The 16,982-nt window shown below is 36.5% G+C and overlaps 1 protein-coding gene across 1 annotated transcript in view; it reads right to left on the bottom strand.

Annotated features, from left to right (window-relative positions):
* The window catches only part of LOC140140877 (F-BAR domain only protein 2-like), a 107,108-nt gene that overhangs the window by 5,656 nt on the left and 84,470 nt on the right, over nt 1–16,982 (bottom strand). Inside the window, 4 exon segments of the mRNA XM_072162626.1 lie at nt 342–556; nt 1,638–1,798; nt 11,801–11,830; nt 13,544–13,714. Of these exon segments, the coding sequence (XP_072018727.1) occupies nt 342–556; nt 1,638–1,798; nt 11,801–11,830; nt 13,544–13,714 (577 nt within the window).

The raw sequence follows: 16,982 nt of genomic DNA, 5'->3' as shown, positions 1-16,982 counted from the left end.
TGTTTTTGAACATTATTAACACATCTATATTATATATAGCCTTTCCTGACCTTTTTCAAATGTTTTCGAAAAGTTTGTGTTTGCTGGGTTATAGTTACCCTATCAAACAAACACACACCTGCCCGGTCCCACATACAAAGTGAGAGCGCCCACACTTTGTGCGTAAAATCTGTACATTCATACTGAGACATTCACACACATTAAAAGCCAGAAAAGTTTATAAGAGTGTTTTTCATACACCCCATACAGAGTGAGGTCTGCCTATGTCAAAGATATCCCTTTTTTTACTGTGTTTACCAATGTTAAGAACTTTGGTTTGATACAAACACATCGCAACTTACTTTGATTGGTCAGTTCCCTTGAAGTAAGCACTGACCGATTCGCTGAAGGCTACTGCAATAGGTATGGTGTCCGACATGCACAATGTGAGTGGACTAGGTCCTCGTGATGTGCCTATCGCTATGGACGAACCACCGAAAGGCGATGACGATGATGCGAGTGACGATGAGCTGTCTTGTCGTAAGATTGGTGGCGTTTCATGGCCTGGTACAGGAGACTGGGATAAAAAATAAAGGAAAGTGTTCAGATTTTTATACAATTTTCTTCAACAAAGAATACAGGTCTGAGAATGAACTTTCATGGAAAACCTGAACAGATAGAAAAACCTAATAAATCATGTACGGGTGCGAGTCATGGGTAATTACCAAGGACATGGAAAACAAGATCAATGCATTTGCAACATCTTGCTACAGAGTCATGTTAAACATCAAGCGTGTGGATCGGATTCCAAATGAAACCATCTACAACCTGACCACTCCACTGGTTGCCAGAGTCAAGATTCATCAACTCAAATTTCTCGGCCATATACTGCGTCTTGAAGATGGCGAGCCTGTGAAAGAATTATGCGCTTTATATTCCACCACATGGGAAGAGGAAACCGGGAGGGCCGCGCACACTGTATACTTACAGTATGTCCAGCACCTCCTGGGAGATACTGAAGGGATGCTGCCCAAGATCGCATTAGTTGGAGAAAGCTTGTAGTCGCCTGCTCCGCAGCCGACTGATGATGATGATGAATAAATCATGTCCAATCGAACAACAACAACCCAAAATGATGTGTGATTTTGTTAACAAAAAAACCCTGAATTCAGGTAAATCTGAAAATTCTCATGCCTGAGAACAACATGGGACTGACTTTTACAACAGTTAAAGGGGTGTGACCCGATCGGCATCAAAAGCAAAAACTGAGATTCTGATAACAGAAGAAAGCTCGTATTTTTCTGATTACCCCGATTGTTCAAGATATGTTTCGTTTAGATGGTGTGAACCAAGACATGGTGAATTGTGGTAACCACAACTGGAACTGTGTACTATTCTATGGGGGATTTTTATACACATTATTGCTCATCATATCTAAACCACTGGCACTGGAGCAATACATCTCATAATTTGGAAACATATTGTTTAATGGTTGGCCTCAATGTAGGACAGAAAAAACATTAAAAAAATTGGACCCCCCTTAACTTGCTTTCCCATATGCAAAGATTCCCCTGTAACTAATTTCCATTGTAAAATATGCATCTGTTACACTCCAACCAAGATCAATCTTCAAAACCCAATCATTTTATTCTACCTACCTGTACCCCACTCATAGGTCTTGACGGCGGCCTTGGAGGAGGGAAACCAGCTAAACTTGTCGGTGTGTTAGCGCCCCCTAAGCTATGCCTCTGCTTCGGCGGTATTGCTGGAGGTAAGGAGTCTCCTGTCGTTGTCGGACTATGCAATAAATCTGTTGTGTCTGGTAGCGGAGAGAAATGCAGGATTGATAGTTAGAAATGGAATGGAGGGCTATAAAATCAAACTTATATACTGATCAAGTACAACATAAGGTATTGTATACTATACAGCGCAGTATTTTCACGGCACAAAATTGCTTGGTGATAAATTTCCTTTTAATTAATATCTGCACAAAATAATATTTGTCCCCTCTCCCTCCAGTAACTATAAAACCTACAAATGATGATGATGAATAGTGGGTTGGTATGATGAATATGCATATAGTGATAATCTAATATACCCTAAACTACATTGTATGAACAACTATCCCAAAATACTGTACAGGTTGAGCATGATTATAGTGATTATATACAAAGCTACAGCAATTTTCACAATTGTTCAAAGTTTAAGTGGCATTCTTCTGTTAGATCCTGTTTTTTCTTATAAACCTTTTGCATATATATCTGGATTTCTTCTTACATGCAGGTACTCAGATGTGACGTGATGGGAGCATGTCACTGAACTCTGATCAATTATGAAAATACCTGCTGTAAAATTATTCAAAGCCACTTCCTTATACTACGCTACAAAAATCCTATTGAGGCTGCCTGCACAGGTACACAGTCATCAAGGCACCTGGCAGGTACACAAAGAGTACCTACAGAGGTACTCTGCTGATACTGCACAGGATCCACCATCAGAGTACCTGTGCAGTAGCAGAAGAGTACCTGTGTAGGTACTCTGTGTGTACCTGTACAGGCCTGCTCATCATGTCCACTCTAGTCAGCCTAATGATAGTAATTAGGGAACAAACCAAAAGACCAGTTAAGTCCTATAATTAAATTAGTTTTATTTCGGCAAAAATGTATAGATACATTTCACATTCATTCTAATGGCCATTAAGATTGCTGAAGATTATTTGTAAGCTACGGCAGTGGTTAGAAAATATCACTTTACATACATTGTATCTCCTAAATTCTAATGATCCTACATTATTTTCTAGATGGGGGAGTATTCTATTGCGAATGATATTATTAATCTATAGAGCTTCATCGATAATTTGGTTTGTTTCCTTAAATCCATTGGGTACTTTTTCAAGTTTGCGTAATATACCCATCTCCTGGTAGGTTTTGCAGTTACTTAATTAAAATGTTTGAAGAATTGAGCATGACATTATTGATGCCATTATGTCTAGGGAATAATGACATCATTGATGCCAATAATGTTCTAGGAATAAACCATCTCGGCATTCTCCAAGATAGTTGGCAGCAGAATTGAAATACTACATCATCAAATACCAAAAAGTACCATTGCACTCTAGTTCTAATTCGAGCATTAAGAATGCAAATTGGTGTTTGATGACATAATTTTCAACCCTGCTGCATTCTGGGAATGCTACAATGGTCTTGCGTTACAAAAGCATGATAGGATTTTTGATTGGTGCAATGTTAACTGGTTTACAAATCATTATGTGGTGTGTACAGTCATGGGTTAGTACTGCAGTATTTTATAATTGTCCTTCAACAACAAAGGAAGGAGAGCAATTAAACTGACACCTTCCCTAAAAGCCCACTTCACACCCCTCAGAAGTGCAATTCACAGCTCTCCTTAATAATGATTAAAATGAGCTATTCCATTTGAAATCTATACGCCCCTGTGGAAGACATGACCTTAATCTTCCACACAGGGGGTGTAGATTTCAAATGGTGTCACCATTCAGGTAATCCCATTTGGAATTCACACTCCTTATGTAGAAGATCAAGGTCACATGTTCCATAGGGGTTTTTCAACTGGAAGAGTCCATTGTATGCCCATTTTGTCTAGTAATAACAACTCTCATACAACTCTCCTAACATCTATTTATCAGGACGCTTTATTTTTACCCACAAAACTAAAGCCCAGCTACTGGTTCTTATTTGGACCCCTATCTCACTGATCTGTAATCTATACCCCTGGTCTACACCTATACCATTATACAGTGCATACTTTGATTACTAATTTCCTATTTCCCCCTTTCATTATTTTAGTTTCATTAATCAGTCTCACATAGGCAGGAATCATTTGATTTTTATTCCTTGTGTGAAAAACCGATATATTAATCAGAAGTTCACTAGCATCCCAATCTATGTAGTTGAATTCAATGCAATTCAATCACCAGTAGCTCTGCGTTTTTTGACCACAGCTGAATCGCTGAACATCATTTGCACATTGGTCTATTCCAGTTAAAATCAACATCCCCTATTGTGGACATGACCTTAATCTCTCACACAGTGGGTGTAGATTCCCATTTAGGTATAATCCCCATATGAAATTCCCACTGTGTGGAAGATTAATAAGGTGATGTCTTCCACAGAGGGTGTATGGATTTCAACTAGAATGACCTGATCCACACCCACCTTTCCTCACCAGTGATTTCTCTCTTGATCACAGCAAATGCTAGTAGGCTACGATATATATATGTGCATAATTCTATGCTTCAAATGGCTATATCTAATTTATACAGTATATATACCGTACTGCTTGTCACCTCAAGATTGGAGTGAACATCACTGTGTGTTTTAGGTTGCGTAGCCTTCAAATGCGCACACTGATCACAGCATAATGCCCTCGCTTGTAAAAGCGGCACATTTGTAATGCTCTCCCACATATAGCGACACATTTTACCATCACTACAAGTCTTGAGGTGACAAGCAGTATAGTTTTCTTATACTTGGCCCTCTTCCAGCCGTTGATGCCATTTCGCCTTGACTAACTCCAATCGGGCCAGAATTAGCGAAGCCAAGCTACATGAGGGATGATCAAAACTCGACCGCTGGTTCCGTTAGAGCTGGTTTCTATTGTTCCAAACAATGGAACACAGTTCAACTGTCGGTGACCGCATGTCAACTGGCAGTTGAGTTATGAGTTCATCCCTAATCGTCCTTGCTTTCAGTTTTCAGGCTACACAATTGTCCTCGTTTTCAGTTTTCTGCTTTGCTTATTCCGGCCTGATTGGTGCTAGCCGAGCCAAACGCCATCAACGAGTTGGAAGGGGCCAACTATAAGAAAACTCTACAGTTGGTCAGATTCCTTGAACTAATTAAAACTGCATTCAATCCGTCATGCATGTATTTACAGATTTCCTTACAGTGTGTTGTAGTGACTGTTTTATTTCTGGGCCTCCTGATATAGCGTGTCTTACGTGGCCATGTATCCACTCCCGTACCTGTCCTACGTGGACTATGACGACTTACTGGGCGGTGATCTTAAACAGGGAAGATGAAGGATACAGTGGATATTGAGATTCATCTTGGGAATCACCACCACCTTTGACCTTCCACATATGCTTGATGAAGATGTTGCCTCATGCTTTCTCAAGAATCTATCAAAAGTTGTTTTCTCTTTAAGAAATTAAAGATAGAGCATCGAAAACTTGTTGGAAATTCTTTGTTTTTTAAATGGATATTTTCCATCTCAATCAGTTTCATTCCGGTCCGACCTACTCTTGCCTGTTTTATAGATGCTCGTATTAGCAGTACAACTTTAAAAAGGCATTTAAGTGATCCACAGCCTCATCCCCCACTTTTCTAAAAAAAAGTTGAGATTTTTACATCACTGGAAACCTCTGGCTACATAATGTTTATGTACAAAATATTTCTTGCAGATTAATTCGTTTAGCAAAGATATCGTGAAATTTGAATTTCGTTCTGGTGCACCAGAACGAAATTACAACGCATTGTCTATGGAGCAGTGTAATACACATAATCATGCATAACTCGCAAAACGCAAAAATCGGAATCGACTGAAATTTTAGGAATAGGTTTTTTTTGTGGATATCTAATGAAAAATGACATAAATAGAGGATGCTAGGATCACAAAATACTCCTTTAATTTGTGTTGTCAAAAGATATACAGAGCTTCCCAACTTTTTTTGGAAACACTTGCTCCATCTTGTATTGAAAATAAGACTTACAGAACCCACATCAAATTTGGACAATTAGATAGAATCTTGAGACCCCAAGTTCAAATCTCTACACCCCAGGCTCAGATCTTCTGCTTTATTAACCTCAACCGAAAATAGCACATTCAGACTAGAGATGAGCTCCAACGCTCCTTTTATCAGAGAGTACAGTAAAAATTCATCTCAGCACTGCACCTAAACATAATTAGGAAACACAATTTCTGCGAATAATATTTAAATAGTTTTGAATTTTTTCTTGAGAAAAAGCAACATCTTCACTAAGCATCGGGCTATTCAAGTTGAACCCATACACCTCCTATGATACAAAGAACCGTAATCACATACATAGGGAGTGTAGATTTCAAACGGAGTCACCAATTAAGGTAACCCTATTAGAAATTCACACTCCCTGTGTAGAAGATTAAGGACACATTTTCCATAGGGGTATGGATTTCAACTAAAATAGCCCATGAGAGCCTCACCACTCTACGGAATCAATTAGCAGCCAATGCAGAATCACAGATTGTTTTTATTTCCTAAGGGCAGTGACACAGTTGCATTGTGGGGCACTATTAACACTTCCTGTGCACAACACATAAATGGGAATATTTCCATCCCTGCACATCTAAAATGGCCACCATGAAACATCCAAGATGGCCGCCATGACATGAGCGGCCATCTTGGATGTGTAGTAAAGATGAATCAAAAAACTGTTTTTGAGGAATGACGAATATCATTTGAAATGAGGTAATTGTAGTATGTGTTTTCCTCACTTGCATATCACTTGATGGCTGCCATGAGCTTGAGCGCCATGAGTAAGGGGTGGGATTTTTTTGTTGGTACATTTCTGTACAGTGAGCAATAGAAGTGTTAAATTGCAATCATAACCCATACAGGCATCAACAATAGAAGAAAACAGTCAGCCATGAATAATATCGCATTAATTCACCATTTCATATAATGCAGGCATGAGAAGGCATATATTATACCGATACACCTGTATTCATTGATGTCACTGCCCCCGAGGAAAGAAAAGGCAATCTTGGTTATAATTAACATAAATGTCAGTATATGCATGTCATGGTAATTTCCGAACCAGCACAATGCAAATGACAAGAACAATGCACATCTCCTGTAGGCAATGGACTATTCCATGAAATCCATACACCCCTATGAAAGACATGAACAAAATCACCCACACAGGGGGTATAGATTTCAAACGCAGGTAACCCCATTTGAAATTCACACTCCCTGTGTGGAAAATTAAGGTCATGTTTTCCAGGGGGGGTACATAAATTTCAACTGGAATAGTCCAATTGGCTAATATTCCAAGACACCATTATGTCATTCAACTTGTTCCACACTTAGACATTCAAAATAGTTTTATGTGATGAGCATTGTGCAAAAAAATGAATTGGAGGCATGTAATATCCATTTCCAGATACAACCATCAAAATCATGCACAGGCAATGTTCTCATAACAATATCATATGATATCTCTGTATCAACCTCCTAGTACTACATTTACCATTGTGTATATCACGCAGCTATGACCACAACCACCTGGAGACGTGGTTAGCTACACTGACCATGGAGGTAGCAAATGCTCTTAAATCCATGTAAATCTACGATACCGGTACATTGTAGCTGTCTTAATCCTATGTATTTGCATCTGCATGGATACTTTAATAGTAGTCTTGGTCATGGGTATAGAGAACACAACATGGCCATGCATAACATTGAAGGTGATACATAGTTATACATGCCCTCTGCAATGTAACTTAGGATATTGTTACGAGAATCTAACCTCGGGTTCACTTGCTCAACTGTTTAATAAGCACCAGAGCTGTTCAAATACATGTATCAGAAACTTCTGATTCAATTGTGATATGATTTCCAGTGAAATTTAAAATAATAGACGTCCAACTCATGATCATTCTTTGCATGCTCTTATCACACATTATTATAGTTTATACTAGTTACAGCTACAGCTTGCTCACAGCTAGTTACATCATTTTTGCTCTTCCATTTAAAATTCCATTTAAAATTTTGGAAATATGAATGGAATGGAATAAACACATTAGGCAGCTCTATTTGAAACTCATCCTCCCTATGTAGAAGATTCAGGTTGAATCTTTCTCAAAGGGTGTATATGAAACTCAAATGGAGCTGCCTAATGTGTTCATTCCATTTGAAATTCATACTCCTCTGTGAAGATATTTCCCAAATATTCCACAGAGGTAGTATGGATAAACTGGTATAAACCCCATTGGTAACATCTATGGTCTACTGTACTATGCGACTTGAAGGTACAATCAGTGATTTTTGTGGAAGTATTCAAATATTTGAAATTGATAGGAATAGCTTAAAATTGATAGTCTACCAATTCTAACTAGAATTTTTTTCATGTGAAAAAATTTACACACAATTTTGCTTAATTTTTATACAATTAAAAAATAATTAGGTAACTTCTGCCTTATCAATTGTAGAAAATGTTAGTACACTTATACTTCATTCAAAAATAAAACAAAAATAAAAAGCTGATGACTTTTCAGATTTTCTGACTCAATGAATCACTGATAAATGCCTTTAAGCTGGTGCTTATGAGTTCTAGGTTACATTTCTACATAAAGTACTATTAAACTACATTAAGTACTATAGCCAGATTAAGATGGTTTCCATTAAATTAAGGTTATATCTGTTGCATGTTCTCTATTTATCTATGTTCTATTTAAGCAATTATATTCAATTTAAAAAAAACAACAAGTAGAGTAAACACCAATAATGAAAACTTGTGCCCCAACTTTTTTGGTATGAATTGGCAAATTCACAATGGCTCTAAACCCAAGGCCATTTTATACCATTCTACTGAAAGCCGTGTTCACACGTGGCATACATGCACAAAACCAGAAGCAGACTCACAGGGTCTGCCAAAATTTCTTTGCATATACCACAAAAACAAAGCCAAACATGATTGTTTAATAAAAAACCTCATCACATTGAATATACAAATTCCTTATTCATCCAATCTCATGTTGCTAAATGTGCAGAAGGAATTTCCCCATGAATGGCACTTCCTTGATTTTCTCATAAGTGTTCATTCCATGAAAAATGGTCTCAAAAAGAATTTGCATGATTCAATGGGCTATTCCAGTTGAAATCATACATCTCCTATGGAAGACATCACTTTTTTATAATCTCTCACATGGGGGGTATAGATTTCAAATGGAATAATCCATTCAAGTAACCGCATTTGAAATTCATACTACCTGTGTGGAGGATTATGGTCATGTCTTCCATAGGTGGCGTATGGATATCAACATGAATAACCCAATTCACCAGCGAAGTGGTTACATAACTTCCTGATAACTGTATCACGCGCCTTTGGAATTGGTAGTACATGTCACAGACTTTGTGTTGCGATCATTTCGATCATGGTGCAGAACTCAAAAGCGTGATCCAGTTGACATGGTGATGATAATAGGATTACATGTAACACTTCGCTGGCGAATACCATGGCAATCTTGCGTTAATACCACCAGTGACATCATACAATCACAGCATAAAGTTGTACACTATCATAACAGATAAATACAATACAAGATTACCAATACCATCACCATAATATTAGTTGAAAAATAGAACATGAAATAAACTTGCTAACAGCGGCGGCACCAGGAATTTTTTTTTTTTTTTTTTTTTTTTTTTTTGGCGGGAAGGGGGATAATTTGACATGGGGTGGGGGAAATAACTAACATTTTTTAAAATCTACAATTGGGCAATTATGGCTCCAAATAGTGGATTTTTGACAATTTTTGTCCTGATGAGGTGGACATACTAAGGAGAGACAAAACTTGAGGGGAGGAAAATGCCACCTGGTGCCACCACGGCTTGTTAAAAGTAATTTACCAGTTTATTAATAGCAGAGTAGATCAATAATATCAATCAGCCATTCCAAGATAGCAATTAGATGGAAAGAAAAGTAATCAGAAAAGTTAATACTGAAGAAATATATATTAGTACCACAATACCATTAAAATAGCAGCAATTAAGTGTGTGCATAACGCTAACAGGTTGCAAACAGACTTTGTAACAGTATGATTTGTAAATAAACAATACACCTTTAATTATTCACTATTGTGGATTTTGTTACTTTTCTCTATAGCTTGAATTTTTTAGTGCGACGACTGTTGAATTGATGTTTCTACACCTACGCTATTATCACCTTGAAGTATATTCTCAAACCATAAATCTCCTTCACTATCTATGCTCAAACTTAGGGCACAGTTCACAACTTGATAAAGTAAAACATCAACCAGTGAACTTGTGCTAAATACATGGTGAAAAAAATCACTTCACACGTAAGTTGCAAACTTATTCATTAATTTGACCAATTTAAATTGAGCAACTCCTTTACTAGAACTACAGTGAGAATATAATTCAAGGTGATAGGACTATTTTTGTGTGTGATTCCGATGTGTGGAAAATATGGTGTGTGCATAAAATTAAAGGCTAATTGCTGTAAAAAAGACCCTGTACTGGTGAAGTGAGTTACTACTATATTTCACACACACTACATACAATGATGAAACTACAAAGCATATTGCTACATCTTTTGTTCACTGACCAGTACTATACATTACATATAATTTATTTTAAACCATTTTGTCGCTGCAGCATAAGACGCAAAAAAATTACAATTGTACAACCCAATTTAATTCAAGATTAACAATTTTACTCTAAAAGAATTAAAATACCTTGAGGTGTAAATACTCTGATTTATTCATTATATTTCCTTTCCTACCCAAACCACATCTTTACCCTATCCCCTACACTATCAACCTATACGCATTCCTCTCCCAGATTGGGCCCACCACCAACAAAGCACACTGGGGTATACCAGTTGAAATCCATACACCCCCTATGGAAGACACAAGCTTAATCTTAGGATTGTAACCCTGAATGGATGACTCCATTTGAAATCCACACACCCTGTGTGGGACATTAAGGTCATGTCTTCCATCTAGGGGTGTATAGATTTCACAGCAATAGCCAATGAAAGGCCCATTAAAGATATTGCTGACAAAATGCAAATGATTTTGAACACTTATGGGCCACACACCATGATATTTTTTTCCACAAAATAAAACATCCCACTTTAATTTGTTTGATCATGACATCAAAGTATACCGGTATATAAACTATGTTAATGTTTCAACCCGAATAGCAAACCATCGTCCAATGATAATGCTTTAACCCTCATACCAAACCAAACACCGTGCAAATAATAGGAATTTGATGAAGTGATGGGGAGGCAATGGGTTAGTATTCCTCTCAGGGAGAATCAGGGTTAAGTTACTTGGAAATATGGTTAAATAATCCACACTCCTTGACAAAAATATTGATATGTGTTGCTTGGTTATATGGAGTGTTAAAGGTGGTAATCTTGGTTATACTATTACTGCTTTGTTGTGATTTTGGATAATGCACCAAAATGTCTCTATTGTAACATATGTCATCATGATACATACATAAGTGGGACAACACAGAAATATCTCACTAGGGATTTAAAAGTTCACAAGATCAATTTTCGAGATATTTTCTAGATCGCCGAGATGAGCTGCCAAAAGACCTGGTACAAGTACATTTTGCTTAGTTCATAAAAATTGATTGTTGAACATGTTGATAGGGCATCGATGCGAGCAAATGGCACATTATGGCTTAAATTGCCAGAATTAAACCCCGGATAAAATTTTACTTACAGCACTTAAATTCAAAGCTTCAAATTTTTAATTGCCGACATATGAGCCAAATTTCTATTCCAAATGTTCAGGCATGAAAATATATTTCCATGAAAAAACAGGAAAATTGTGTCAAATGTGGCAAAAACACTTCAAAACAGGATAAAAATAGGAAATTTGGGCAACAAAAAAGCAAGAATTCCTGCCTAAGCATGGAAATTCTCACGCCTGTAATGTTAATTTTATTTTCAAACAGCAGTACGTAAGTATCACCAAGACTGCACCTGTTAGTAGTTATGATGTAACAATTTCAAATGAATGAAAATCAACAGAAAGCATATACCTATCAGAATCGTCACCGCAGCACCATTATCTGAACAAAACATTCAAATTCATTTCATGAATGCAAAAAAAACATGACTGAAAATTTGCAATGTACGAGGCAGCCATTTGCTAGATGTAGTTATGATACATGTACAAGCAAATGTTGAAATGGATTTTTTTCACTTATTGACAAATTCACAAAGTGTACAAAATTAATCACTGCATCGCATATGGATGAAGCTCTGAACTTAATTTCCCATTATTTATGTGAAATTTGTAACTATTTCTTTTAAATTATATTATATTTGGTAAATTAAATTGTATTTAGAAGTAAACACTATCATTGAATCTTCCAAAATTGTCTAATTTCCAAAATTTGCTTTAATTATCTGTTAGTTGTGTGGTCTATAAAATTTTAAGAAAGATCTTATCATAATCTAGCATACACCAGGCACAAAAAGAAACTTGTCAGTTATATTCATCCTTGCTGTTCAATAACTTGATAATTTTGGATTATTCTGAAATATACATTTTGTTAATTGGACTTTATGTTCTCATTTGACACCCTGTTCGTGAAAAACGAACAAGAATTGACCAAGATATGCGCCTCCAAAGCCTCAAACCCCAAAATCAAAAGTTGCATTTTCAACGATTTTCAATGGGAACGCATCGTTGTATTGCACACAAGCACCACGGGCCAATCAATAAAGCACACAGTGTAACAGGCACAATTGAATCGTTAAAATTGCAACTTTTCATTTTGGGGTTTGAGAGTTTGGAGGCGGATATGTTGGTCAATTCTTGCTCAATGTTAACGAACAGGGTGTCAAATGAGAAAGAAAAGTCCAATTAACAAAATGTATATTTCAGAATAATCCAAAATTATCAAGTTATTGAACAGCAAGGATGAATATAACTGACGAGTTTCTTTTTTTGTGCCTGGTGTATAATACTCTGTTTAGTAATTACATTTAGAAGTTAATTCTTATCATTTCCACTTATTTCAAGTTTAAAAAGTGCATATGATTAATAAAAGAGTGCATATGACTATGTAATGGTGATTCTCAACCTATATTCATTTATCATAAATTTTCCGTTCAAATCAAACAAAACTTTCATTAGGATGTGGGTAGAGCAAACTCAGTAAGCAAAGTTCTTTGTATCAAATCCAGTACATGCACTCACTTGTGTATGTTTCAGCAACTACTATTTCCCTTTTCAACACTTCATGAGATTTGACTGCTGCTGACAACCGATACCTGATTAATTTCCAGCGCTGATCTGAAGAGTTGCCAGTTGGTTTTCCTTTAAGGGATTTTCTTCATCACTGTTTCAGAAACTCATCACTACTGTCCTTCAAGATAGATAGGATTAATTGAACAAGGTCACCACATGAACAGAGATGAAGGCCAGTATCAGTTTTCTCATGTTTTCGATTAAGTTTCTGCAACAGGTTATTTGCATAAGAGTAATTGAACAAGGGCACCACATGAACAGAGATAAAGCCAGTATCAGCTTTCTCATATTTTCGATAAAGTTTCTGCAACAGGTCGCTTGTCAGTAGCAGCATTTCTCATCAAAAGTTGAAAAAGGCAACAGTGGTTGCTGAAACATATACAAGTAAGTGCAATTTACTGGATCTTATACAAAGGACCTCTTGTTTACTGAAAGAACAATTCTATTTCAATAGCATTGGTTATGATTATCACACACGCAAACGAGGGGTGATTAGGTGGGCAGATGGAGATAGAAAACGTCTTACTTTCAAATGGACTGGACCATCGCTTGTTCGTCAGTGTCGGGGTTGTATTGGGGGACGTTGGCGGGGTCGTTGTTGGGGTTATCGTATTCGGGGTCGATGAGGACACAACACTGGAGTCATCGTCCATAGAGAAGGCCCTAAGCGCAGCGTACTTATCAGCTACCGGTGCAGCTAAAACAATTGGAAATGATAGGCATATGGATGGTTAATTATTGCAATGGCGGACTCTAGTTTTCCCTTCTTGGATTCTAACAGGCCTGAAATTTGGATTCTAACAGGCCTGAAATTTGGATTCTAACAGGCCTGAAATTTGAATTTTTTTAATATAAAGTATCGTTTTTGAACCGTTAAGGGCAGCTTTTGTTCATTGCCACAAAAGCAGCAGCCTTTTTTGCCTGTGTTTGTTCTTACAATTTCAATCTAATACAGATCTGTTAGTGTCTATATTGGGCTCTTCCAGCTGAAATCTACATTACCCCTGTGGAAGATTTAGGAAATATCTTTCACAGGCGGAGTATGTTTTGCAAATGTAATTGGTCAGTTCGAAACTCATACTCCCTCTGTGGAAGACTTTAGCTAAATCTTTCACAGGGGTAGTGTGGATTTCAACTGGAATAGCCCATTGTTTGACACCTCGAGTTTGTAGTGACGTCAAATGTGTGTTATAGATTCTGCAAGCCATTCATGGAATTACAAGCAATCTCGAGATGACAAGCAGTATATAAGGAGCAAAAATTGTAGTGGCGAATCGAAAGATACAATGTTCACCAATGCTGCACTTGTTGCATTGGGAAATTTCACACATGAAAAGCTGTCCTTAAAAAGGTTTTGAAAGAAATGTATCCCTTTTAAAAGAAAATGAATCCAGTGATAACTGATAACAAGACAACAACAAACATTATCACGGTTTCTATGTTTGAGATTTTGGTCTGTAAAGCAGTATGTTTTAAATGTCTTGTTGCAAAGAATGGTAATTGGAAGTTCAAATTTTCTGTTTTATTGTTTTTTAAATATGTCCTCCATGCAAGAAAACTAGAGATGCCTATTAATAATGCAAAACTAAAAATTAAACGTTCTAAGTCAACAGAAAATGTACATCAACTTAACAATGTTATATATAAATATCTTATTAATATACAATATTAATTATATGATGATGAATTAGTTTTGAGATACAGTATGAAAAAGTAAATAATTATGCAAGTATAAATAAATTAGTAAAACTAGGGTTGTATTATTTGCTTACGCTAATAGACCGCAAAAAATTAAGATACCAGTTATTTTTTACACCTGTATATCACATACACAGATATGTCATAATTGGAACCAGCAGCCAAAAGCTGTATCTTTTAGCTCGGATTTAAGACACGATGATCAAAAAACCAGAGGAAGATGCCAATTCAAAAGTTGCAGCTTGCTCCGTTGCATGCTCTATTGATTTGTACACAAAGCCTTCTCGAAAAAGAGAACTAGCATCATGCTTCTAAGTGACTAGCACATTAAAACTAGCACAGTGCTTTCCACTGATTAGAACATAAAAGGGCAACATTGATTTCATTACTTCCTATGATTTTAGATCACCATTTCTTTAACCAATTTTAACCAATGAGGCCTTAAATTAGAGCTAACGGGTACAAGTATTGGCTGCTAGTTTTAATTTTCACGTATTTGTCTCTGTTTAGGATTTAGGATATACAGGGGAACATAACTTATACCTTAAGAATTACTACACCCCTGCCCAATTGTTTGTATTTTTTTAGCATTTTTCTCAAAATTATAGCGCATTGGGGACATAAGATATGTATATTATAGGGGCAAAGACTACAACTACTGTACTGGAAATTTTATTTCAGCACAGACAAAAGTTGTGGAGTTACAGTCAAAAATGAGGGAAAACCAATATTTGATCAATAAATCAATAACTACTTGCTTTGAGTTGCTGAATTTTCAGTACAGTAATTGTAGTCTTTGCCCTAAATATACTTATCTTACTTGTCACCAATGTGCTATAATTTTTGAGAAAAATGCAAAAATAGGCACAAAATTGGCCAGGGGTGTAGTACCCCCTTAATCATTTAGCAGTCTGAATATGAAAAGAGATTATATATGTGGGGAAAGAGCTAATAACTAGTTTATCAAGGTAATAAAAAATGACTTGTTAGGCAATATATTTTAATTAATTATTATGTGATTCCTAGAATGGCACCTAATTATAAGAGTTCTATTGTATATAAAAATGTCTACTGTGATCTGAGGGTCTTTATTTATAACATTTTACTACTTTAAATCTTTCACCCTGCTTACACCAGAGAAATGTCACAATTATATTTTGACTTATTTGCTATTGAGTTCAGTTCAATGCCAAGTCTCGTATACACAGGTATAGTCACACTTCCGAGTGTGACTTTAAAAGTCACTGTTGAATGTTGGACAGGAGTATCATCAAGTTAAATTGAATCAGACTCTGTCGCTATTGAAGTGTAACTTTTCCTTGTGTGTCTTTGAATAGAAAGCTGAAAGTGGTCTTTCAGATTTTCTGAAGTCGACTTCAATAATACTGACAGTGTAAACATCCACGACATAGCACAATTTACGGTATTCCTCTGTTGTAATCACATCCTATGTCAAAATTGAATTGTGACTTCCTTCTACTGTAAACGGAGTCTTTATAACATGACCTGAACTGATATAATCGGTCTAACACCACCAACAATGATGTAAGGGAACTAATAAGATGCCCATAGGACATGACAGAACTAGAAATTTCGCAGTTTATGGATATGGTAATTTACCCCAAGGGGAGGAGCTCCTGGGGTAGAGACTCCTTCCCTGGGGTAGGGACACCCACAAAATTTACAGAGTTGAGGAGGTGGTGCATAATTGTTCCAACAGGTTTCACTACAATACACCTGACCAGCTCCACCAAATCATGCCCACAAATTTGGAAGTATACAGATGAGTTACCTTATTATTATTTTTTTTCAGAATTCCTTTTATAAATTAGGCGTACTGTTATCCATCCAGCGCGTATTATTTTCCATAACTTCCTATGCACATGCTTAACTTAATGCAATACGCGATGGTTAATGCATAAAAGGAACCTTGCAACAGATTAATTATAGCATATTTTGGGACAGACATCCAATAAAATTTGCAGACCGCCAATTGCTAACTCACAGCATCAATTCCATCAATTCAAAGTAATATTTGTGAATGCCACTACTAGGATACTGTTTTTTTATAATAAAATTTTTGAAAATTCCTGGGATGATAGCGGCCTGAAGTGACTTTGCAGGAAAAGTCTGAAAAAGTGTGTAAATGTTGGCTATAAAGTCTCAAAACGGGCTAAAAATAACTAAGAATGCGGAAATTTGAATTAACAAAAAGTAGGAAATCCTAAAATTGCAATCCTGAAATTCTCACGTTAGACCGATTGGAT

This window comes from Amphiura filiformis, chromosome 19 (assembly GCF_039555335.1).
Source record: "Amphiura filiformis chromosome 19, Afil_fr2py, whole genome shotgun sequence".
NCBI classification, from domain to species: domain Eukaryota; kingdom Metazoa; phylum Echinodermata; class Ophiuroidea; order Amphilepidida; family Amphiuridae; genus Amphiura; species Amphiura filiformis.
The sequence above is the reverse complement of the archived record's forward strand: the minus strand, read 5'-3'. Positions and strand labels throughout refer to the sequence as shown.